Here is a 25,914-nt window from a genome sequence, read left to right on the forward strand (position 1 = left end):
CATTTCAGATTCACAAGTTGCTTCCCTTGCTTCCTGCGCCTGACTAACCGGCTTAGAAATGAATCACAGGCATTTTTCCCCCCCCTGTTGCTGAACTTTATTCCACCTACCACTTCTGGTGGGTCAGGGAGGACCCTTATTGTTCATGGCTGTTATTTAGCAAAGCATACTGTTTCTGAAAGAAGAATCTTGCAGGAGGAAAGGTTTCTAAATGTCACCACGTATCGATGCGAACTGAGCTCGAAAGTAAGCAGGCACTGAATAGTACAGGAGCAAACTGGGCTAATATCCCATTATTAGCTCCTGTGCGTCTCTTTCAATGGGACCGCGTATTGATCAGCCACCTGACAACAGCAGTCACTTCAGCATTTTAGCCCCGACCTCCCCCTTCCTTCCCACACCGGAAATTTTATAATGGAGGCATGATTGATCTCAACTCTAGGAAGAATCAATCGGTTTCACTGGCTTGTCTCAAGTGGAGCACCTCTTTGGGTCTGGACTCACCCCCTTGGCCGGTGGTTGCATGCAGTACTGTACTGTTGATGCTGTACATTCCATTGAAGAGGGAGATAAAAATCTCATACTCTGTGTTTGGATTTAAGTGGCCAATGATATAAGCGTTGAGGTCTGGGGGCATTTTCAGAGATTCATTCGAGGAAGCAGAACTCCAAAACAGTGTGTAATATTCAACATCCCCCTGTAGGTCTTGGAAACCTGTTAATTGTAAATGAAGAATGTTATCAATGTGATTGACTTAAAAGGGTTTGAAAGAGGAAAAAAAATACTTTACTGTTAGCTATTTCTAGAATGAGAGAAAAGAAAGTTGATGGAAAAAATCTGATAATCTATAAAATGCTCTGGAAATTTCTTTGTACTGGTGCTGTTAGTTTATTTTTTAATTTATATTCTTCATATTCCATAACTAACTGAACAGTTTTGTATTAGAAAGAAAGCCAGGTACACATGGCTTATGCCTATAATCCTAGCTACTTAGGAAGCTGAGATCTGAGGACTATAGTTTGAAGCCAGTCCTTGAGACTCTTACCTACAATTAACCACCAAAATGCCAGAAATGGAGACGTGGCTCAAGTGGTAGAACAGCAGGCCTGAGCAAGAAAGCTAAGGGACAGTGATTAAGCCCTGAGTTAAAGCCCCAGTACTGACTGGGGAGAGGGGAAGGGGGAGAGAGGAGAGAAAGAAAGGAGAGGGGGGGAGAGGGAGAGAGAGAGAGCACGCGCGAAAGAGAGAGAGAGAGAGCGCAGAAGAGAGAGAGAAAGCAAAAGAAGGAGAGAGGGAGAGAGAGGGAGAGAGGGAGGGAGGGAGAGAGAGAAAAATGCTAGTTGATAGAAAACCTTTATTGAACAATTTTTATATTCTCTTTATTCCACATCTAATTGCACAGTCATATTTAGGACCACAAATCCAAATTTCTTTAAGTTTTAATCTTTTTTCTTGTTGTTGTTGGTTGTGGGGCCTGAACTCTGGGCCTGGGCGCTGTCCCTCAGCTCTTCAGCTCAAGGCTAGCGCTCTACCACTTGAGCCACAGCCCCACTTCTGGCTTTTCCTGCTTATGTGGTGCTGAGGAATGGAACCCAGGGCCTCATGCATGTAAGGCAAGCGCTCTACCACTGAGCCACCTTCCCAGCCCCTCATGGAATTTTTGATTACACCAATTTGTTAGAACAATTATGAAAAGAAACTGAGTAAAAGAAAAGTATCTAACACATGGAAAACTTCCTTGCGTAAGTAACAGAATCCCATGAAGAAGTCAATGTTAATATAAATGGAGGCATTTCCTGACACAGATTCTAAAGACATTTTTAATCCACTATGTGGTACTTGGCATGATGCTCACTTAGACTTCCTTTTATGTAAATGGTTGATACAGCAGGGCTACAAGCATGTCTCCTTAGGGACTGATGCCAAAGGAGCCTAGAATGTTATTTAAATTTAGGGCTCTCATCCTGTATAGTTCATTGTATTCTGTTTCATTTTGTTCTCCTTTGTTTTGAGACAGTCCCTTTCCCTCTTTCTCTAGCCTATACTGACCCCAAACTCATGACTGTCCTGCCTTCACTTTCTGAATACTGGGATTACCAACTGTAACACCATAACTGGCTGATTCAAAGTGTTTCTATGCTACAGACAAGCACTTCAAATATGGTCTTGGGGAGGAGGGAGTATATTGCTCTACCAGCACCAGAATTATTTTTAAAGACTGAAGCAGAGATCATCACCTTGGCTTATTTTAGAACAGTCGGTGGGGCTAGGGGAGGTTGAAATTTTGTTTTACAAACCTCTTGAAATCACATTATACATTAAAGCAACTTCAGTAGCGCTAGTCCAAGCATTAGGAAGAAAAGGTGGCATTTATCTTTGTCCTTATTGAAATGTGATTTCTCTAATATGTGAGATTCAATTATGAGGAAAATGAACCCTAAGATATGTATTTTAAATGTTTTTTTTCCTTTCATGCATTTGTTTCTAACGCAATTATAAGATTATTTCTTTGTATGTCCCTCCCCCACAGTATAACCCCTGCTTTCTCTGTATTTGATGTTGGTATAATTTGTGGAGGGGAAGGGGAAAAACAAGCCATTTAAATAAGGAAACAGGTGGACCAGTTGCAACAATGAGATGTACAAGTCGTTATGTCGAAAACGAACTTTACAACTTTGGTGGGGGGGGCGGGGAGGATTGGGTGGAGGGATGGGGGGAGGACAGGAAGGGATGGGAAGGGGAAACAAAGGAGGAGGCTACAATGCTTGATAAGAAATGTACTCATTATCTTGCCCACGTAATTGTAACCCCTCTGTACAGTATTTTCACAATAAAAAAAAAGAATAGCTTGGGAACTTATGGTATTATCTTTTAAGGACATCTTTACATTAAGAACTTTGTCTCACATAAAAAAATGAATGTTAGGTTTTTTTTTTTTGTTTTAAGTTATCCTAAGCCTGCTACTGCTTTTACTTCAGCGATAGCAATATTTTTTTTCTTAAAAAGTGGGATGTGCCGGGCACCAGTGGCTCACAAGTATAATCCTTCTAACTCAGGAAACTGAAACCTGAGGTTTGTGGTTTGAAGCCTGCCAGGCAGAAAAGGACATGAGACTTTTCTCTCCAATTAACCATCAAAAAGTAGAAGTGGAGCTGTGGATTAAATGGTAGAATACTAGCTTTGAGGACTGGCATATAAAAAATAAAAAAAGATAGGATGTGACAGTATGTTTGGGAGAGTTTGTATGAAGAGGACATTATTAGGAATTGATTCATTTGGGGATTCATATGCTTCTTATCTGATCTTACAGTGTGAACTATAAACATGCATAATATGATATCAATATTAATCATTCATAAGGATGCTTATTTGTATCCTTTAATATTTTAAACAATAATGTCTGTCACAGGAAAGTCATGTGGGTTGTGAATGTGAAACTTTGTTCTCTCATTAGGAATATTGTTTATGGCTTACAGTCTCGTTACTCACTGGTATGTACCTTTCAGTATAATGGGCCATGGTTTAAATTTGAAGTCCATGTTCATGTAAATTATACATAATATAAGGAAGAAGACCAATTAAAAGGTCAAATCATTATGATATTCATGAAGTGCTTCCAAACTCTACTTACAAATGTAAACGGATTTTATTTGGGTTAGTATTTGGGTCTTGTATCTCTATTAAGCCCCATGAATATACCTATATATCTGTATTTAATTTATTAGGGCAAGCTTAAGATAAGCATAGATCATATGTCAGTGTCTAGATGAAATCCCACTACATGTCCATTCTCAACCTGATACCATGTGTCAATCTTTTGAAATAGAACAGAAGCCATTGTGCTGAGAGTGAGAGGAAACCTGTGGTGTGATCCATTGTTCAGGTCTTACTGTCTGTTACAGAAGGTTGTGTGACCAGGAACAGTCAGCATCTTTGGCCAACATATGCCATTTCTATCCAATCCTGTGTTTTGCCAAATCTAACCCAATACTTCTCTTCCTTCATTCATCTAGGCATTATACTCCAGAGTAAAACACGAGCAAAATTAAGGGGAAATTCAATTAATTTAATTTTTCCTAACTTTCATGAATGGAAATATTGAAGAATGTTCTGCAGAGGATAGAAAGAATCAACAATCAATATTGGGGAAGCTTAAGAATTGATGCTAAGTATTAAGTCACCTGGAATAAATAGTTTGGCCAATTACTATATAACAATAGTAATAATAGTTTATAAAGCAAATAATTTGAAAAGCACAAGTGAGAAAAGTGAGGAAAGCAATAAAATTTACTTCAAATTGTTTATCATTAATAAAACAGAAAGACATGGAGAAATAGTGAAAAACCTCACTGATCACTAATAACATTTAAAATACACTACAGAAGATAAGAATGATGTCAAAGATTTCTAGAACTGACCAATACCAATGGTCTTCCTATCAAGTCACTAGATCACATCTAGATTACATTTTCAGCCACCTCATTTTTGCATCTGGTTGAGGTCCATAGTTTGGACTGAAGTGTTCAGTCTCTAATGTTTCTAGTTTTTCAATCTAGGAGGAGGCTCAAAAGCCCTAGGGGATGGTAGACATGTGGACAGAAGAGTTCTAGGTCTTTTAATTGTTGGTTTGTATTTCTGGATGAATCCCATTACATGTTATAGAAAACATGAGAGCTACAGGATGGAGGCTTTCAAAGCTATTACATTTAGGGCTATTTAAATTCGAAGTGATTAGGTTTGTGTGTGTGTGTGTTAGTACTTAAGGCTTGAACTCAGGCCTCAGCTTTTGCTTGATGTTTTCACTTGAGTCTGGGCTCTAATACTTGCTCTTCTTTTTTTTTTTTGATGGTTAATTGGAGATAAGAATCTTATGCATAATTTTCTGCCCAGGTTGGCTTTGAACTGAGGTTGTCAGATCTCAGCCTCCAGAGCAGCTAGAATAACAAGTATGAGACATTGTTGCCCTATTGAAATCCAAGTATTTTTTATGGCAAGTAAGTAATCACAAAATTAGAGTGAATGCATATGATTGGGAGGTCAGGAATAACTACTATTTTTTATTTGAAGCAATAAGAAAGCATTGAGAGTTCTTGTTGGAACATCAGCCAAATGATTTCATATAGTCTGGAATCCAGAGATCCATGATGGGGTGCTGTCTGACTTGGTTTCTGGTGAGTGTTTTTTTTTCTGGCATATAAATGACTGCCTTCTTGTTGAGACTTTATATGCCCTTCTATTTGCACACAGAGGAAATGGGGAAAGGAATGGAAGAAATGGGAAGAGGAGACAGACAGACACACAGAGAGAGATAGAGACAGAGAAAGAGACAGAGAGACAAGAGACAAAAAGAGGGGTGAAGCTCTCTAATAAGACACCAGTCCTATAAAATCAGAACCCATCTTTGACTTCATTTATCCTTATTTCCTTAATACAGCTACACACAGAGTTAGGAATTCCAGGTATAAATTGTAGAGGACACAAACATGCTTGTAATACATGTGGGTTAGCTTAAAGTCTTCCTGGAATAGCAATTAGCATATGCTCCTTACATGCTCTTGAATTATTTTTAGAGATTATTTTCAATGTCAGTTATGTCCTCTAGATCTCTTGAATCTAGATCAGGGGTCAGCAAACTGTGGTCTATTGGTCAAGCCTAGCCTGTAGGACAAATATGGTTCATCAACTCTTTATTCACAGCCTGTGAGCTAAGAGTATTTTTCTATATTTTCAAATGGTTGTGGGAAAAAAATGAAAGGACAGTATTTTATGACATGTAAAATTATACCAAAAGAGCATACATAAGTGTCTATAAGAATGTGATTGAAACACAGCAATGGCTATTTGATGGTAACCTGTTGTTCAGTTGCTACACATGGCAAAGTCATTTCCATAGAGATAATATATGGCTTCTGGAGTTTCAAATAGTAACTATCTGGCCTTTTATAAAATTTCTGGATCAATTATATCAATTGTATTCATTCAATGGATCTCCTAATTTATTTACTTAGGACTGAATTCCTTACCTATCTCTCACTAACTAGATAATGAAGAGATTGTTTTGTCAAATATGAAAACCCAGAAGATCATTATTAAATTTATTTTAAAATAGAAAAGAGGTATTGATCTCCCCTATAGATATTCTCCAATTAGAGTTCTACTTTCCTCTTTCTATACTGTAGGAAAAGGATATGAGAACAAGTCAGTAGTTCCAGGGATTTATTATTAATATTATTTATAATTGTTATTTTATTATCAGATTGTTACATTATTTATTATTATCATTTCAACTAAATGTATCTTTTATCTGAATGTCTTGCAAAATTATGATCAGGGTTAATAATAGAGAAGGTTTATTAAATATGGTTTCCCTATTTGTTAGATATTTTGAAAAATGATGTGGAAGGCACCATGTACATTTTAGAAATATAATAATATGAAGTGAATACATAGTACTTACCAAGTGTCATTTCCCTTTTATTACAATATTTTAGTGCACTTGTTTTTACCTCTATGTTTCAAATAAGAAACTGAGACAGTGAATTTTTTTGAGTTAGTGAATTTAAGTGACATATTTTAGTTATAATACTAGAAAACACTAAATCTGTGATTCAAATTTCAGTCTCTATGGTCCTAAAGCTAAGGTTAAAAATCACTTATTAATTTGGCCTTTGGGTCATTATTTTAATCTAGTCACAAAAATGAGAGATGGTAGCAGTAGATGAAGAAATGGACTTATGGCTCAAGTGGTGGAGTGTTCAGAGTTCAACCTATCCAGCCCTGCAAATAACAACAATAAATATAACAGGAATATCTTAAGCAAAGGGCTACTGGAAGAAAAGAAAAAGAGAGAAAATGGAAGAGAAGAAGAAAAAGAGTGAGCAAAACAAAGTGTGAGCATTTGAAGGCTGGATGAGCCACTGGAAGACTATAATGTGGACGACACTGAGGTAACTTTTCACTTCCTCATTCTCAGCATTTACTATGGGCAGAGTGTTTCTTTGCTCTTTCCTAGCCATCTGTGACCCTGTTAGTGAGCTGGAGGCTGGCCTCTTAGAGGCACTACCTCCTCACCACGTTCCCTTTTCCGCTCTCTCTCTCTCTCTATGTATATATTTGGTTGGTCATGGGGCCTGAACTCTGGGTCTGGGTGCTGTCCCTCAGCTCTTCAGCTCAAGGCTAGCACTCTACCACTTGAGCCAACACTTGCGGCTTTTTCTGCTTCTGTGGTGCTGAGGAATTGAACCCAGGGCCTCATGTATGTAAGGCAAGCGCTCTACCACTGAGCCACCTTCCCAACCCCTGGGACTATTTCATATTTGTTTTTAGTTTTGCAATGAACAGTTAAAATGGGAAAGATCTGACCAACTCACCTTGGAGCAAAACAACCATTAAGGCCAGGTGCATGAGAAATAGCAGATTGGATGCTCAAGCTTTAAATCTGAATTTGGGTACTGCTGTTGCTATATATAACTTTTGGTAAACAGTTAAGTGCCAGCTTCTATCTCTGTAGAGTTTTCTAGGGATTAGATAAACACTTTAAGTGAAGGTATTTTTCTATCTCTCCTAATAAATGTAATTATTATGAACCACCAATATATCGTAAGCCTATTTATTTAGACATATATGTATGTATGTATATTTGTGTGTGTGTGTGTGTGTGTGTGTGTGTGTGTGTGTGTGTATCTTGTGAAGTAGAGACAATGACTTCATGTTTTTCTGGAACCAGGAAGATGGGGTCAAGCTTGATGAAAATAACCGGACTGTCTAAAAGACAGCCATTCTGCAGTACTAGCTGCTATTTATCTTTCAGCACTGGGAGAAGAGTTTCACCCAATTATTTTATTTTTAAGGGGAAATCTTGAAATAATCATTTTTAAGTAAAATTGTTGGGACAAAATGCTCTTTTTTTCAAATGTTCTAGGTAAGATGAATATGAAGAACAGAGTAGGAAAAATGGTGTATGTGTTGCTAGTTCATGGTATTTGCTTTTCCCAAAGCAAAACAAACTGAGGAAATGGAAGGATGCATTTATTTCATATTTCAATATGTCAGGTTCATGTTAGTAATTGGCACCTCTAAAATTTTCTGTAACTTATATTTGTCAATCTGTGATTGGCCAAGTCTGACCAAACACATTTTTTTTCTATCAAAACTATAGGTACATGGAGAGAGGAACATAGTGAAGATATAGGTAAGAGTTGACACTGATCAAAATGCATTGTATACATGCATTGACATGAAGAATTGAAATCTCTTATCACTATGTAAACTATATAAATAAATAAACACTATTAAAATACCTTTTCTGATTTTTTTGAAAGGCCAGTTTTACACAGGAAATATGTATACACTTATTCCTATGATTTTGAATGAATAGTTTTGTTAGAGCCATTGTTTTGTGCTCTTCAGCATAGTACACTATCTGCCAGTTCTTTTGTACCAATCAAAGGGAAAAAAAAGATGTAAAATGAAAAATGCAAAAATTAGGTGGCCCTGTCTCTGAGGAGTGACTAGTTTACCTAAGATAGCAGGTGACACAAAGAAAAAAAATGATACCACATGACACATACCTTATCTGCTTCTGAGAGTTAACCTTTGTGCTCAAAAATAGTTACCTGAAGAATTTCTAAGTTATGAATAGAAATAACAGCAGATTGCATTACGTACATCCTGAAGGTCAGAGGTTCCGATTACTAAGGTAATGAAACTTCACCGAGCTGCTTCAGATCTATTAGGTTTGTCAGTTTTTATAAGCAAGCTTACTTCAGGCATGCAATTATAACATAAGGGCTTGATATTGGTGAAAACTCAGCAGCCGTATCTTCCACACTAAAGTATTCAAATGTCACAAGGAGGGGTTGGGAGGTGAGCCTACCTTTATGAGCAGGCTTTTAAAATGAATCAGTTGATGAGGTGGAGCACAGAGGAAGAGGAAAATGAGTGGAAATCTATTACATATAAATATACACCTCCAAATAAAAACTGTATTTCCCCAGTGGTGTGTCAGAGGATAACCATAAGATCAATTAACTTCTCAAAATACCCTGTATTATCTAAGTACAAATATCATGGATGACAAGAAACCTACATGTATACAAAAGCCCTACTTTTTATGTAAAAAAGTTACTTTCTGTGTAATTTAGTTTTCTTTTGGTGACAACATCGATCCACATAACTAGTATTCCTATACTTTAGATCCAGAAGCCAACCTATGCTAAAAGCTCAATCCCCAACCCCTGGTGCTATTTGAGAATGATTAGTAGGCGGGGCCTAGTGAGAGGAAGAGAGGTCATTGGGGGATCATATCCTTAAAGGGAATACTTGGACCCTGACCCTTTCCTGTCTCTCTTTGTTTTTGGCTGACATCTTCCTTTACCACTCAGTCCTACCATGGTGTACTATCTCACTGCAAGCCCCCAAACACCAAAGCCAACTATCCCTGAAACCAGGTACACAAGTGTCATTTTTCTTTCCAAGTGAAGGCAAACTAAGTACAAAAGTGCTGATCATAATTTACAATGAGTGATACCACATACTGGCTTTCACTTGTAATTTGCTGAAACTTTAAACACTGAAACATACGTATTTAAGCACTCTAAATAAATTCTTTCTCTTGTGCTTTCCCAACATTCAAGGAGGACTCAAATTTATGCAGCTAGTATTATTTAACCAGTAGCAAGTTTACATCACTTACAAAATGATCGTTACCCCAGTGTGCAGAATTTTCTTGGGCTTGGCCTCCTAGACCCTGGAGAGGAACTAGTTATGAGCAGTGTACTCACTTGGTTTGGTCCAGTTCACACCAATGGCTGTATGGTTGAGAACACTGGCTGTGAGATTGGGTCCTCTCTCTGGAAAGCCAGCTAATGTTGTCACTGTTGCTTCAGGACTTGGCGTAAAACCCACACTGTTGTGGACAAACAGCTTATATTCATAGGTTGTAAACCTAAAGGTAGTTTTGTTAAAAAAAAAGAAAAGACATATACATTTTTATTTTATAGGAAACTAAATGCAGGCCATTTCTTCACAAAATCCAGGGATTTCTTTTTTCCTTCCATGAAATGCTGTAGCTTTTTTTTTTCCTGGATATACATTATTGTCTAGTTCTTCCTTACACACGACATATTATTATTTTAAACTCTACAGCCTGAATCAAAGTGGCAGAAAATATTTCATGAGGAATGCTAAGCAAATATATCTATAATTTTCACTGTCTTATTGTTTCAGAAGTGATGAGGATTACAACTGAATTCAAGGTGTAATTACCACTCTGGCAACCTACCAGCTTTCTATCTGAATTAGCTCCAGGGAGTTTTACACTCTTCCTTTGGAAGACTCATTCATTTTCAAAAATCAGAATTCCTCATCAGAGTCTTTCTTTCCCTCTGTTTCTTTCCCATGAGCTCTCTGGCAGACAGATAAACTCTTAAATAAAAGTGGAACTGTGACCAACGTTGTACAACTTCCTCCTGGTGAGAATTTTGCTACAGTGAGCTGTATTTGGTCAAGGTGTAAGCATAGTTACTTGCATCAATACAGTGGAAACTGAGTATCATCACATTGCAGGAGGAGAAAAACACAACCTCGTGGTGTATAAGACATGAGGAGGATTTTCCAAGATACATATGCAAATGATGATTGAGTAAAATATCCCTGTTAGCTCTTCTAGGCAGAAGCATATCAGGATGGCTTGGTTTCAAATTGCCTAGGTAGAAGAATTCTATTAATAAACAAAATCAAGCTATGACTGGACAATGACCTGTATGGAGACATTTGTTTGAACACACTGGGAAATGCATGATTACCCTGAGGACACACAGGCTTTATATCATCATCACTTAATTTTGGGGTCATTAGGTGTTCAAGGATATCCAGTTAAGCTTCTGTGCCTTTAAATCCAGCCCTACAATCTCCTTCCCAGTAAGTCACATCCTCTTCCAGCCAGGATACACAGAGCGGCTGCCATGTTCAGGACTTGTGGTACAGAATTTGAACCCAAACCAGGACAGTATTCTCAGAGCTTTTCTCTACTACTGGAAAGAAGACTGCTTGCCTCACATCCAGTTTTCCCGCTGTGGTCCACAGATAATGTTTTCAGGGTTCTGCCTCAATCATATTTAAGGATGTTGCTTTGTTAATGTAGCTACAGATGAATATTTAGTAGCTTACTGAGATTGCATGCCTACTGATTTCCCCTAAATGAGTGCCAGCATTAGGTCTTCTATCTCTTTCTTCCTTTACTTATATTTGTTTCCTCCCATTCTGTCATGGAAACCTTGTTAACTCTAAGAAGATAACTGTCTGTTGTTTTAAGCCACCCCATAGCACTAGGGAACTAATGTAAATGCTTATTCAAAGGTATTAAGTAGTTCACATGATCAGTGGCCAAGGAAAACTATCGCAGTCACTTTGCATGAGTCAGAAATTGTCTAATGAATTAATGCATTTCTTCCTCACAAAATCCCTATAACCTGTTACATAGATTTTTTTAAGGAAAAATAAGGATTGAAAATATAAGTAACATATCCAAGTCATTGAACAAATAAGCAGGATCTGATTTCAGAGCATGCTTTTGTAACCACAATGCTTTACTCAGAGGACATTGAGGATGATAATAACTAAAACCATCATGGTGCTAATCTCGTCTGTCCATACTGAGATGATGTCACATCATGGGGCCCTGACCTTTGAGTTATCTTTCCAGCAGAGGGGATAGATTTTTTTTTTGCTTATGCATCCAAACAGCCTGGCCAAGTTTCCTTTACAGCCACTGGGATGAATGTGAAGGATGGTGAGTCAGGGTTAAGAGGGTGGCAGGTCTGTGACAATGGAACGAAGTGAAGCTAATGGCTCATATGGGAATTGAACTAGTGACCTTGGCTTCATTAGCTCTCTCCCTAGCTAAAATACTTATAATTGTATTTCACTTCATAGAATGGCTTAAAAGAAATCCAGCTAAAGTCTGGATGTTTCATTTCCTCTCCTACAATATTTGGATTTTTCTTCCAGATGTTTATGCTATTGTACAATTAATAATTATTATGGGTTCAAACCAATACCATGGCTTCCTTTCTATACGTGGAATGAACAACATCAAGTGACACTAATATAATTAATCATTTTTTTGTAAAGCTTAGCTACTCTGATACTTGAAGGGATTGCATCACAATTGGGTTAAAAAATACAATAGGAGAAACGTACAAGAAACAAGTCACATAATATCTACGAATGTAATTAGGTTGGCTGATTTCAAGGTGGTATTAAAGTTTAGAGTAAGGATAGCTTTAGATGCTTCAAATACACACAAGCACACACACACACACACACACACACACACACACACACACTAGATGAGATGTTTGTAGCTCATACCTATACTCCTAGCAACTCAGGAGGCTGAGATCTAAGGATCATGGTTTCAAAGCCAGCTAAGTCACGAAAGTCTATGAGACGCTTCTTCTTTTTTTTAATAATAAGTTTTTTTTATTGTGAAAGTACCATACAGAGGATTTACAATTACATGGACAAGGTAATGAGTACATTTCTTATCAAGCATTGTTGCCTCCTCCTTTGTTTCCCCTTACCAACCCTGCCTTCCCATCTCCCTGCTCCCTCGCCAAAGTTGTAAAGTTTGTTTTTCTATATAACATCTTGTACATTTCATTGTTACAATGGGTCCCCCTGTACCTCTATTTAAACAATTTGTTTTTCACTTCCCCTCCCCAAATTATACCAACATCTAATACAGTGGAAACAGGGGTTATCTCCAATTAACTACCAAAAGACCAGAAGAAGAGTTGTGGTTTCCGTAGTAGAGTAGTAGTAGCCTTGAGCAAAAAAGCTCAGTGAAAAAAGCCCAGGCCCTGAGTTTAAAACTTAAGATCAATGTGCACGTGCGTGCATACACACACACAGACACACACACACAAATATGCTGAGATTAAGAGAAATTAAGTGGGTTTGCCTAATTTTGTACAACTAGATATCAGGGAGTGATGGGCTTCTAGTTTCCTTACTTGCAATAGTTAGAGTCTTTCTATAATTCATTACTTAGTTAACTGGGAAAGCAGCTGGCATTTCACTTAATCCCAAACATCAGTCTTTGCATTTTCTTTAACTTTCAATTGCTAAATTAAACTTATAAGGAAATCAGATCTGTTAAATAAAATATTAGCATACAATTTTTAATTGTATCTGAATCCTAATCTTGGTAATTATACATACCTGTCACTTCTCTACATGTATGTTTTGGTTCAGACTTTACCACCTTATATTTTTTAAAAAAGACTATCTTAGCTGGCTTGGAATGTCTTTTTTTTTATTCACCCTCTCTATATATTGCTTTTTTTTGGAGGTTGTAGGGCTTGAACTCTGGGCTTAGGTGCTATCCCTGAACTCTTCAACTCAAGACTAGTGCTCTACCACTTGAGCCACAGCACTACTTCCGGTTTTCTGGTGGTTTATTGGAGATAAGAGTCTCACAGACTTTCCTGCCTGGGCTAACTTTGAACTGTGATCCTCAGATCTCAGCTTCCTGATTAGCTAGGCTTACAGGTGTGAGCCACTGGTACCCAGCTTATATATTGTTTCTAAATGGACTTACATGTTGTTTATTGATATACAATAAGATATTTCATCATTTATTCAATATTAAAATAATTATTTTGAAGGAAAAATGCTAGTTTAATTGACATTAGGTATTTTGGCAAGCTATATGTACACATAGATATGAATTAATTTCTTCTTTAAATATTATTTACAGTCTAGGTATGCACTGAAGAATATATCATTTCAAATCTTGTAGGAAAATGTTTTTGAAATGTGCAAAGTACTTGAATATTTATGTTGAGTCTATAATGTAGCAAGTCAAGCCAATTGTATGAAGAAGGCCAATTTGGAATATTGCAATAATATAATTGAGACCATCTTCCTTTTTCTCCCTACACCCAAGTTATAGACACATCATGTATTTTGTTTCTTGTTAAATACCTATTTTAAAATCAGGCAATGTTAATTTCAAGATTCAGTGGTTTTAACTCAGGTGAGTTAGGAAACTAGATTTTGTTGAGATGTGATTTTTTATATTTATTTAATTGATGAATAGATAATATTATAAATGGATAAATAGATATTTCAAAGTTAGGAATACAGCCAATCTCACAATTTTTAGGTCATATATAATTTTGTAGTACAGTGACATAAAATCTTTCATGTTTATTAGAGAAATGATCCCTAAAAACACTTAGCAAAGCTCTTCTCTGAAAAACAAAACATTATCGAAGACAATGTTCGTGCTTTGACGTTTGATACTCCACCATGTCGTTCAGTCACACATTCATTCAAACAACATTCATTCATCAATTTTTGCTGCATACTAATGACAGACCAGATGTTCAGATAGTGAACTTGATAGCTATCCTCCTGAGCTCTACTGCTTATAAAGTTTTACAGAAATGTTTTAAAATGAGAATCTAATTGCTCATTTCTTTCCTCCTACTTCCTTTTAGACGCAAACCTCACCTAGTCAGGGAAGTCTTCTTAGAGGAGGAAACATTTGGGCTAGGTTTGGATGTCACAGTGATATTTAAGTCCAGTGAAGACATTTGTCCGGTGAAAGATAGTACTCCAGGGCAAAGCTGTGTGAAGGCTTGAATCGTGGAAAGGTCTGATACGTGTGGGGAACCAATAGAATTCATCACTGAGGCTGCAAAGTGCCTCAGGTTATTTCCATCAGAATTAAAAATGTGTCAACTTTATTGATGTCCTAACAGAACTCACTTGTCAATGTTGTCACCAATATAAATTACGCTTCTGAAAATGCAGGCAATGTGGCTGTGTCTTCTGGAAATTCTCCTTCCTAGGAAGTAAGTCTGAGCACTGTGTCACATAAGAAAGCATCTGAGAAACCTCACAAAGTGTTTCCTACACCTGCACATCTTTTGTGGGAGCAAGTTGTGCATGGTCATTAAACAATTTATCTATGGATTCTAAAAATGGTGGTGATGACATTTGCTCTGGGAGTTGAAGAGTAAAGATGGTGACATTTGAAAGTTTCATAATCTAATTTTTTTAATTGTGAAGGAAAATTGATACTTTTATGGTCCTGTACCTAGCAATGCTACCAGGCTACCACACCTAGAGTAATATTCATATAATGTTGGTCTTTGTTCTACCCTGTCAACACAGGAAATAAATACAAAACACACTTTCTTAATGAGAAAAAAACTTCATCAACAAAATGCATCCTTTCAGATTTAGCAACTCATTTTTATGAAGAAACATTTAAAAGAACGACACACAGAGAAGAATAGCAGGAGGAATCTAAAGCACTGAAAAAAAAATCCCAATAGAAAACATACTGAGATGCTACCGATTTAATTTGGATTTGAAATAGACAGCAAATAAAACAAAATTCATTCATGTAGAAAGAAGGGCATTGTTATGGTATGGCTCACCAATGGCCACACAAGTTGGCTGCATTCCTAGACACAACTCAGGAAGAAACAAGATCAATTTCTTGGTGGTCATGGGAGAAAGGCTGACTTGCTACTTACCTTCTTTATGTACCAATTTAATTTCTTTATCTGATTGCTTCAACTTGAATACATCTGTACTGTACTAACATGTCATGGATGGGTCATCTCATGACTTTATATTAACAAAGCAGACAAGTCATCCGTGCATATTATTCTCAAAGAAGCAAAATGAAATCTACATTATTTCAAGTAGTTTCTCCCTCAGAACTACATCTTCCTTTAGAATTTGAAATATTTTTCTGTGAGTAAGGGATTTTTTTTCCAGTGTAGGTGTATCATCTATTTTGCTTTAGGACCTAAACCTTAAAAACAAATTAAGCTATTCTTTGCAAATATGATGATCATTGTCTAACTTTGAATTCTTTCATTTAAAGATAATATAACTATGTAATCACTTAATCACAATCAAAAAAAAAAAAAAAAGAACTTCGGGGAAGGGAGGGAGGGAGGGGAAGGTAGGGGGAAAACAATGGAGGGGCTAACAATGTTCAAGAGGAAGTGTACTCATTACCTCACTCATGTAACTGTAACCCTCTGTATAGTATCTTTACAATAAAAAAAAAAAAAAAGATAATATAACTAGTAGATTCTTTGATGAATCTCATGGAGGGCTCTACACATATTGTTGTTGCAAAAGAAATACTCTGAAGAATTTATAAATGATTGAAAAGAATAAGGTATATTCCCCCCCCCAATAAACTTAATGATAACCAGTCATGATAATCTACAAGTCAATGTCTTCCTTAAAATAGAATATATAGAATAATATTAATTAATAATTAATAAATAATAAAATAGAATATATATTACTTCAAACTTACTTCTTTAAATCTAGAAGAAAATAGGAAAGAGGCTATAGTGATTTTATGGCAACTTTACCTAATCATTGAGGACTAACTGTGCACTTACTAGATGCTGAAAACTGTAAGGATAGACTGACTCTTAAAGTGAGGAGGGATCACCTGTCTGACTCACATCAGTATCAGCAGACAGCAAGGGCACCTTCGCCAGATTTTCCAAGTGATGAAAGTATCAGAAAACCCAAAGTTATGGTTCCCCCAACAACCATCAGTTGGTTACTTTGCACAGAATTATTTAGGAAGAAAACTTAGAAACTGACAAATAGTATAAACCTGTAGTTACACTGAATCTGTCCACATTACACAGAGAGAGCAAATATCAACAACTGGGCAACCAGCTGTGTAATTCAGCCAAAAATACCCCTTACCTAAGATAACATTGGCTCACTATTTTTCTTTGTATAGCAGATGTAAAGAAAAAAAACCCACATTACTACCCACATTACTACAATGATATGAATTTCAGAATATAAGTGATACTTTTGATTACATTGATGTGTTTTTCTAACAAAATATTCCACTTGAACTGGAAATTGACTTCAACTTATACTTATTTCCACAAATGTATTCATGAAAGGATACCCTGTGAATTTTAAGTTAATTTTATCTATTATATCTAGGTAACAGCCATTTGCAAGCTGACTCTCTAATGGTAGTGGTATAAAAACAGAGATTGTAAGAAACACTTCAGTGTTCCCTTTATTGATAAAGATAAAAGTTAGGAAGTAAATAGGAAACAGTAGAATCTGGGGAGGAGGAGAAATCATATATTTTTTGCAAAAGCATAAGAATTCCATTAAAACCTCTAAAATATATAGCCAAGTGGATAAATCAGAAAGAAATAAAGTCAGACCTCTGTACCCTGGGGATCCAAATTCTCAGATTCAACCATAAATGGAACATACTTGAAAACAAGTACATCTGTTATTGAACATACAGACTTCCTTCCTAAACAATGCATTATAACACACATTTACATAATATTTACATCATTTAAGTATTATAAGTCATCATAGAAATGATTTAAAGTATGTATCGAGCTGTTGGTAGGTAATAGGCAAATCCTATGTAATTTCAAATGAAAGAAATGAACATCTGTAAAGTTGGGAATCTGGATGAGGAGTTCCTAGACCCAATCTCTGCATAGGTACCAAGGGACCACTTCCACAGGGATGGGTCATTAAGAAGCTCCAGTATGGTGTGCATAGCAGGGAATAAGCACTCTGCTCTTCCCTTCGTCATTCCAGCCATGGCTAGCTTATCAGAGGTGATGAGCCACAGCTACTGTTTCTGTCAGGGTGGATGATGGCTGCCTCCTACTAAAGTGTCCACAAGTGGATTCATTTCCATTTGTTTCTCAGATTTGTGAGATGAAGTCCTTAGGATAAAGGAATCTTGAGTATTTTTGGAGCTATAAAGGTTAGAAGGCTGCAAAAATATCCTTGCAATATAAAGACTCATGCAATTTACTTTTGAATATTAAAGAACATGCATATTTTTTCTTTGACTTCCTTTTACAAGGAATGTAGAAATTATTTGAGTAAAAACTGAAAGAAATCTTTGCTAGTCCTTGCAGGGAAAAACAAAACTAAAAGCAAAAAAAAAACCCAACCAAATGAAACAAAAACAACCAAACCAAACAAAAACAAAAAGAAAGCCCATCCTTTGATAGTATTATAAGGCTAGTCAAAACATCCCCTTCAGATTGTTGTGTTATATATGCACACTTCTTTTCTGATAGCTGTCATGACTATGTTAATTTTAATTTACTTTATATTTATATTTTTCCTTTTTTATTGTGAAAATACTGTACAGAGGGGTTACAATTACATGGGCAAGGTAATGAGTACATTTCTTATCAAGCATTGTTGCCTGTTCCTTTGTTTCCCCTTCCCATCCCTTCCCATCTCCCCCCCCCTTATCCTCCCTCCCCCCACCCCCTCACCAAAGTTGTAAAGTTCATTTTCAACATAGCATCTTGTACATCTCACTGTTACAATGGGTCCACCTGTATCCCTATTTAAACAACTTGTGTTTTTCCTTCCCCTCCACAAATTATACCAACATCAAATACAATTTAAACCTTAAGATTTGGACCTTACATTCAGATTCCTCACAGGAATCACTAAAAATTCAACACCAAGTTTCTAGGCCTTAGTCCTAATACTTTGAGAAGTTTTTCTTTCTTCCACAAAGAAACAAATTAACTTTCTGTGTGTTTACTGAATATTTCATGACTAAAATGCAGGTTCAGTAATGTTAAATAGTCAGTTCTATTTGTCTTGGAAATTGTTATATTTAAGGCACTTACGAGTTTGCAGATCATAGAATCCTTTTCTAAATCGACTTCTCTAAATAGAGGACACTCTAGTCAACTGTGATGATGGACATTAGTATGTAAATTTAAGTTCCATATTGGAGTAAGGTGGGCTCAGGGATTGGCTCCTGCACCAGATCCAGGGGTAAAGTAGGGTGAAGGATTGGCTCTTCTACTAGACCCTAAGCTGCGGAGGGCCAGGACTGTATTATATTTGTTTTGTTCTTTATTCTGTAGTTCTATATACAAGGAGGCAAAAGTGAATTGTTGAACAACAGGTGGTCATCACATGTGGATGCCAAATAAAGCAAAACAAAAATCAAAAGAGTTAAAAATACTAATGACCATAATAACTGAGGTCAAACAACAAGGATCTGCTCATAATTGACCATTTTGAAACTTCCAAGGACAGCAATTTCATATGGCTTATTCTGTTGTTTGGTCGGATTTACAGGCTGCCCTCTCCAAATAAATGATAATTTTCTATTATGTTTTCCCACCACAATTCTTTAAGACCAACAGTAAAATGTTCTTAAGTTTTGCCCATTTCTCCACACACTACAGATAACATTCCCAAAGCATTAAGGTATTAAGTAGCCAGAGTGAATGAGGATTAATGTGCTCAAGGCAGACTGTTTGCATGTATAAAATAGAACAAGGAAATCTGATGAGATTGTTATAGAAAAGGGGAACGTGGCTAAGCGTAAATGGCAGAATACATTGGAATACATTGTATACCTGTGTAGAAACATCACAATGAACCTCCCTACCATAACTAATGTATGCTAATTAAAAATAGGGGGGAAAACAGATTTTAACCAACCCAAGTTAAGTTTTGTTCCATTTATTGAATGTTTGGACGCTTGCTGCATAGCAGGCACTATGTTAAAGACCAAGAATAGAAAAGTTATCAGGTTAGAGACACTGACTTGTGGTAGATTTAATCATGTAATATTGTGTGGAGTCAAGCAGCCTGGTCATTACATTGCTATGATAACAATGATGTATCAGGGGATATGCTGTAGAAATAGGATAAAGGCAAGTTGCTTCTGACCCATGACAGAGTGAGCAGCCTTCCTGGCAGAAGAAATTTCAAGTGGTTGCTAAATTTTACCTCTCAGAAGCTCAAATCTACAGCAAAAGACAATCAGGAACGTCAAGATTATCTCACCTAACAAAATTACCAGGATGATCAGGTCAGGCAATGGGAAAAGTCAGCCATGGGAGAAGCTGCCCATGCATAAGTATTGCACATTGGAAGTATCAAATTTATACAAATGTGTGACTGGGATCAGGAAGCATAGGAGGAAGGGATGGGATGTGTGGCTAGAGCATAACAGGGGTCAGGACGTGTCTATTACACAAGGAGTCCAGAAAAACAGCCAACTTGATATAAAAATACTGAAAAATACACCAAAGATATGCCAAAAGATGATGGTTCTGTGGCTTGAACTCTTGGTCTGGGCACTATACTTGAAGTGTTGTCCTCAAGGCCAGTGCTTTACCATTTGAACCACAGCTCCATTTCTGGCATTTAGTGGTTAATCAGAATAAAAAGAGTCTCGAAGAATTTTCTGCTTGGGTTGGCTTTGAACTGCCATCCTTAGATCTCTGCCTTCTTAGTAATTAGGGCTACAGATGTGAGCCATCAACCTTAAGCTTTCATTCTCTCTCTCTCTCTCTAAATATATATATATATATATATATATGAATATAGTTATATATATTCATATATATTTGATGATATTGCTTATTCCCAAGTAGATATAGAGGTCATTTCATCCAATCCAATTAACTTACTTTAGAGACAATAAAAATGAAGCCCAGAGAAGCTGAGGTCACAGCACTAGGTTTTAGCACAGGATGAACCAGACCCCAGACCTCCAACCTCTACTATGTACATGATATTTTTTTTTCTAGCATTGCACATTGTCATTTCTTAATATCTTTTCGCTTGTTCAAGTCTCAATACTATCTACTAAAATAATTTTCTATGGATGGAATCATGACTTATAACCCATCACTTCCCAGAAGCAGCAATCCTCTCCCAAGTGATTTATCCAGTTTTATGTGTTCAAGATTCCTAAATTCTCTATTGAGTTTCATGTCTGGATAGAGCTGTGACAAAGGCAATAAGTTAAGGCTCCAATATCTACAAGTTTGACTTCAAAGGCTGATTTTAAACATGCAGTTAAGATGGCAAATATTAAACATGCTGACTGTTAGAGTTCCATGATTAATGCCACAGATAATAACCAAACATATTCCATTGCATAACTGATAACACGCTCACACAATGAAGACACTAAGATACTTTGAACTATTCAAAATGCCCCAAACTAAATGCCAGCATTTGTTTTTATAGTTTTTGTAATCTCACCTGCTAAGGCCCTTATCTTCATAAAACCACCGAGTTCCTGAATAAATATTGCACCACAGATTTAAATCTTCTGGGGGATTTGCTGCAAGTGGTTGCTGAATTTTCCGTCTCAGAAGCTCATATCTAAAGCAAAAGACAAGCGGAAACATCAGGATTACCTCTACTAATGTTATTACCAAAATTCAGGCTGTTTGGTGGTATGTGTGCATGATGCATGCAAACACAAACAATATCATTTTAACAGTAATTATGAAGGTTTTTCAGATAAATATTTTTCCTGGTTCAAGTACTATATATTAAATTCATTAGAAACAGCTACTCTATGATTACTAAAGAGAACGGTGACATTTTAGATTTCCTTTATGTCAGATGTTCCAAATTGACAGTTTCAAACCAAGTAGAAATTCAAAAGGTTCACTGAGTTAATGATTTTCTATGACTTCTAATCATCTGTACTTCATAAACAATGTTAATATTATCAAGTTCCTGTTCTTGGCTAAGTTAGTTCAGGTTGTTCTGAAGCCATTTTAGAATTGCAACTCCCTTCTTTCATCTTATCTATATCCCTGGCCAGATGCCTTATGAATTTCCAGATCATCATTCCAGATCATCATAGTGTCCTAGACAATTATAGTGTTTGCTTTATAATTTCAGGGCATATTGTGTCATATACAACGTATATCAGCACTACCTACAAAAAATAACAATACACCTAGAAAATCAAGAGAAGCACTAAGAAGAGAATCCTGAGCAATTGGATGGGTGTTTCAGGGTTTTTCATTGTCAATGTCATGAGGCTTTTTCTTACCTTGATCACCTTTTATGGTTCCACGTGAGTGGTATTGCATAATTGTCAGGTGGGATGGAGGGTGCTATTTGGAATATGGGATTAATAAGGAATTCATTCAAACTAGAAAAGGAATGAGTCTGTAAAGCATCCTTCTCTACTTCTTGGAGAGGTAAGATCGTAGACAAAAATCCAAGACGTAATCACTTTTTCTTACCTCAAATTAGGTCCATTTGGCCTGGATGGTGGTTGCCAAGAAATCGCCACGTATGATTCGCTTAGTGGGATCACTGACAGTGGACTGACTTGCTGTGGTAGTGCAGGGTGGGTGGTAACACAGGTAGGTAGACTCTCTGTGCACCCTCCCAGGTACCCGTTCCCCCCTGAGCAAGCCACAATGGTGACAGAATAATTAGTGAAAGGGATCAAACCATCAATTACTCGACTCAATCCTAAGGAAGTCACGTTGGTTATTGTGAGGTGAGGGTCAGGCATGCGGATCTCATAGCTCAGAATGTCTCCATTCTGGAGAAGTGGGGGTTCCCACGTGACCTGAAAGAGATGGTAAAGTTAGAATCAGTGTGACAACCCAGGAACAGAGCAGCTGAAGTTCACAAGGCGTAGCATTTCACTCGGCCTTGTTTGCAGTGAAGTCATTTTCTAAATGCCTACTTTCCATTTAGCCCTTTGCACTAGACAGAAATGAAGGGCTTGGAATCAATTAGCAGTACACCAGGAATCAGTTGAAATGCTGTTTCCTGGGCTTCTCTCTTAGTCTTGATACTTTCTAGTACTGTCAGACTAATACACACCTCAGTGATTCATCTCCACTGTGGGTGTTCTAAAGGACAGTGAGTAAACACATGGAGAAAATTCACACATCCACATGCATCAATAAGGCAGCAGCAGGATTGGCTGGTTTTCTTGTTTATAACTCAATTAAATGAAAGCATAAGTGCCTCGATTTGCATTGCTAGTGTGTACACTAAATAAGTTGATTTGGAGGGTGTGGATAAAGAAATCATTTGCATTTTCTGATGATGCACAATCGAATTCCTGAAACTTGTGAATGTTTTAGAAAATAAAGCAACCACAAAACATCTTATCTCAGGAATAATCAATGTACTGAAAGCTTTTGAAATGGCAATCAAAGGATGATCCTGTTTGCATGAACTTGGGCAACAGAGGAAATAATAGATTCTTCAGTTCAAAGCTAGCCTGGGCTTTGAACTGAGACTCCATCTCCAATTAAACAGCAAAAATCAGGCTGGAGGTGTGACTTAAGTGGTAGAATTCAGGCCAAGCAAGCCCAGTAACAGGTTTAAAGCTCCAGTACTGGCACAAATATGGACAGAATGGCTTCCATGACATTTATATTGGACAATATTTCTTTTTAACATATTTGAATAACCCACAGAAAAGGATAATATACTATGTCTTGCATATGTGAATACATGTGAAATGAATTAATAAAAGACCATACTTAACTACAGGCTGGCCAAAATGTGTAAAATTAAAGCTTTCAATTAGTTTAGCTTCTTATGGTCATTTATATACCCTTTGTACATAGAGAGAGTTATAATTTTAAATATTGATGCATCCTTGTAAACTCAGACCATAAAATATATTCTTGCCTGAATAAGTAAGACATGTGATTCCTAAAACACTTTTACATAAAAAACTTAGAATATTTGAAACTTGGAAGTGATTATTTTTTAGAGAGCTTGCTTATTTTTGTTTTGGTTTTCATTTCTGTTTGTAGTTATATGTGGTCAAAAAGAAGGACAAGTGGATAGTTGGTTTTCTGTTTAAGGAGCCACTAACTTCGAAAAATCTCTCAGATTCCTGAAAAATTGCTCAACAAAACCATCACACTTTCAAAGTCTGTCTGTCTGTCTGTCTGTCTATCTATCTATCTATCTATTATCTAGTGAGTTTCTGTGGCTTGAAATCAAGGCCTTGTGCTCTTGCTTGTCATTTTCCCTCAAGGCTGGCACTCTACCACTTGAACAGTAGCACTACTTCCCACTGTTTGCTCGTTAATTAGAGATAAGAATCTTATGGAGTTTCCTGCCCAGACTGGCTTTTAGTGTCCATATTCAGATCTCAGGCTCCAGAGTAATTAGGATGCTGGTATGAGTCACCTGACCCAGGCTAAAGTCTTATATTTTAAGCCGAAACTAAGAAACATCAGTTAGTTGATCAGGTTCAGGGCTGAAAAGATGAGAACAAAGCAATCTACTCAATTTCCTTTGTTTTTTAATCCAATCAAGCTCTCATACCTTTGTAAACAAGAGTATTTATAAAGGTTGGCATCCTGGTCAACACACCAAAGGCCAAGAAAGGATAATTATGAGTTCTCTATGCCTCAATTTGATTTATCCCTACTCAGTATCCTTGTCAGATTGAACCATTGCATTTATGCATCTGTTTGCATTCTAAGATATAAGCACTATGAACATAGGGACTTAAATTTTGAACTTTACTCTTTGCCTAAAAAACCATTAATAAAGTTGAGATGATAATAGACAAATGTTGGAACTGAAATTGTCACTGTCATTGTCAATATTATTAACAGCTTCTTTTAATATATGGAACATCCGTACAAATAATTCTACAAATTCTAGAACATTTTTTTATCCATTTTACAAATTCCTTAACTGCAGCATTAATAACTTATTTTTCTTTTTTATTCCTCAGAAATATTTTATCTTCCTCAGAAATATTTTATCTATTTCTAGTGTTGGCTTTAAATTTTTTGCAATTTACAAAGAGAGAAATCATTGTTTCACTATCGTCTATCTTCAGATCATTATATGAACCAATGATACTAATGCGAAAATGTTATTTCAATACTATATAAATATATATTGTGAAGTACTAGATTCAGTTTGAATATTCCTGTTTATTCTCTTCATTGATAAGTTTTTTATTTCCTACTTGTAAAATAGGACCTCATAAAATGTGTGAATGTTTTAAAAGTTATTACTACCTAGGCATTCACCTACAGTGAGATCAATGCAGGATACTCTTAGGAGAGGAATACAAAGGCACAATGCTCACATGCCTCTGGCCACATAAAATAATATTTATCAAAATGAACTCCCGGAACTAGAAATCAGAGGATTTTTCCCTTTGTTGGTGTCTTTATTGTCTTTTATTTTTTTTTAATCTTTCTTGTTCCTTTCTCTGTCTTTGGGAGGCAAGGTGGGCACAGAAATGGAGGGACAAAGGGTAAACAAATATGCAGTGGTACTCACTAGATACCATGTTGAACAGGAACCATACAACTTGTGGGTGGGGACAAGAGGGAGAGACATGGAGAGTGTGAAGGAAGGGGTGACGTTGTACAAAAAGAAATGGACTTATGGCCTGACTTATGCAACTGAAAGGCTCTGTCAATAACCTTTATAATAACGAGATAAAAAGAAAAATAAAATATACTGAGATTAAAATATTCTTCCTAAAAAGTTATTACTAGCCCATCATGCCTGTACCTTTGAGGGCCTTTTTTAAAGAAACTTTTAGGTTCTGATCTGAGACTACTATAAGCCTCTATGGTCTATGAGACTTAGCTAGCTACCTAATGGAGCTAGCTGACCATCTACTTAGACTTTTTCATTCCTGGATGATATTACTAAATCAAAAGAGGGGGACAAATAAAGAAAAGGCCAGGAAACTTATTGCAAACACTTTTCATCCTTGTGGGTACAGGCTGAATCAAGAAGAATTGAGCATTGAGTGATTATTCTCCTGAAAAGTCCTTTTTCTAGCTCTGCCACAATGAGCAATGCCTAGTTATGAAATGTTTTGCTAGGAAGAATGCAGAACAATGTCTGTCAGGGAGCTTTGCCTTTGTGAAGGGACTCTGCTTGTGTGTCACATCTTATCGATTGGTAGCACTACCGAAGTTTCACAAAATTCCCCCCAGGATTGAAGAAAAAAATGTTATTTCTGGTATGATTAATAACTCCAGGTTTGGTTTTTGTTTCTTTGTTCCAGTAAAGAGTAATTCTTAAGATTGTCCAATTTAT

The 25,914-nt window shown here is 36.6% G+C and overlaps 1 protein-coding gene across 1 annotated transcript in view; it reads right to left on the minus strand.

The window, feature by feature from the left end:
- Window positions 1-25,914, minus strand: part of Ush2a (Usher syndrome 2A (autosomal recessive, mild)) — a 640,567-nt gene that overhangs the window by 189,206 nt on the left and 425,447 nt on the right. Inside the window, exons 41-44 of the mRNA XM_013015154.1 lie at window positions 22,098-22,432; window positions 21,094-21,216; window positions 9,783-9,946; window positions 505-714 (exon numbers count right to left, since the gene is read on the minus strand). Coding sequence (XP_012870608.1) covers window positions 505-714; window positions 9,783-9,946; window positions 21,094-21,216; window positions 22,098-22,432 — 832 coding nt within the window. The remainder of the gene's footprint in view (window positions 1-504; window positions 715-9,782; window positions 9,947-21,093; window positions 21,217-22,097; window positions 22,433-25,914) is intronic.

This window comes from Dipodomys ordii, unplaced genomic scaffold (genome assembly GCF_000151885.1).
Source record: "Dipodomys ordii isolate 6190 unplaced genomic scaffold, Dord_2.0 Scaffold26, whole genome shotgun sequence".
In the NCBI taxonomy this organism is placed as follows: Eukaryota; Metazoa; Chordata; class Mammalia; order Rodentia; family Heteromyidae; genus Dipodomys; species Dipodomys ordii.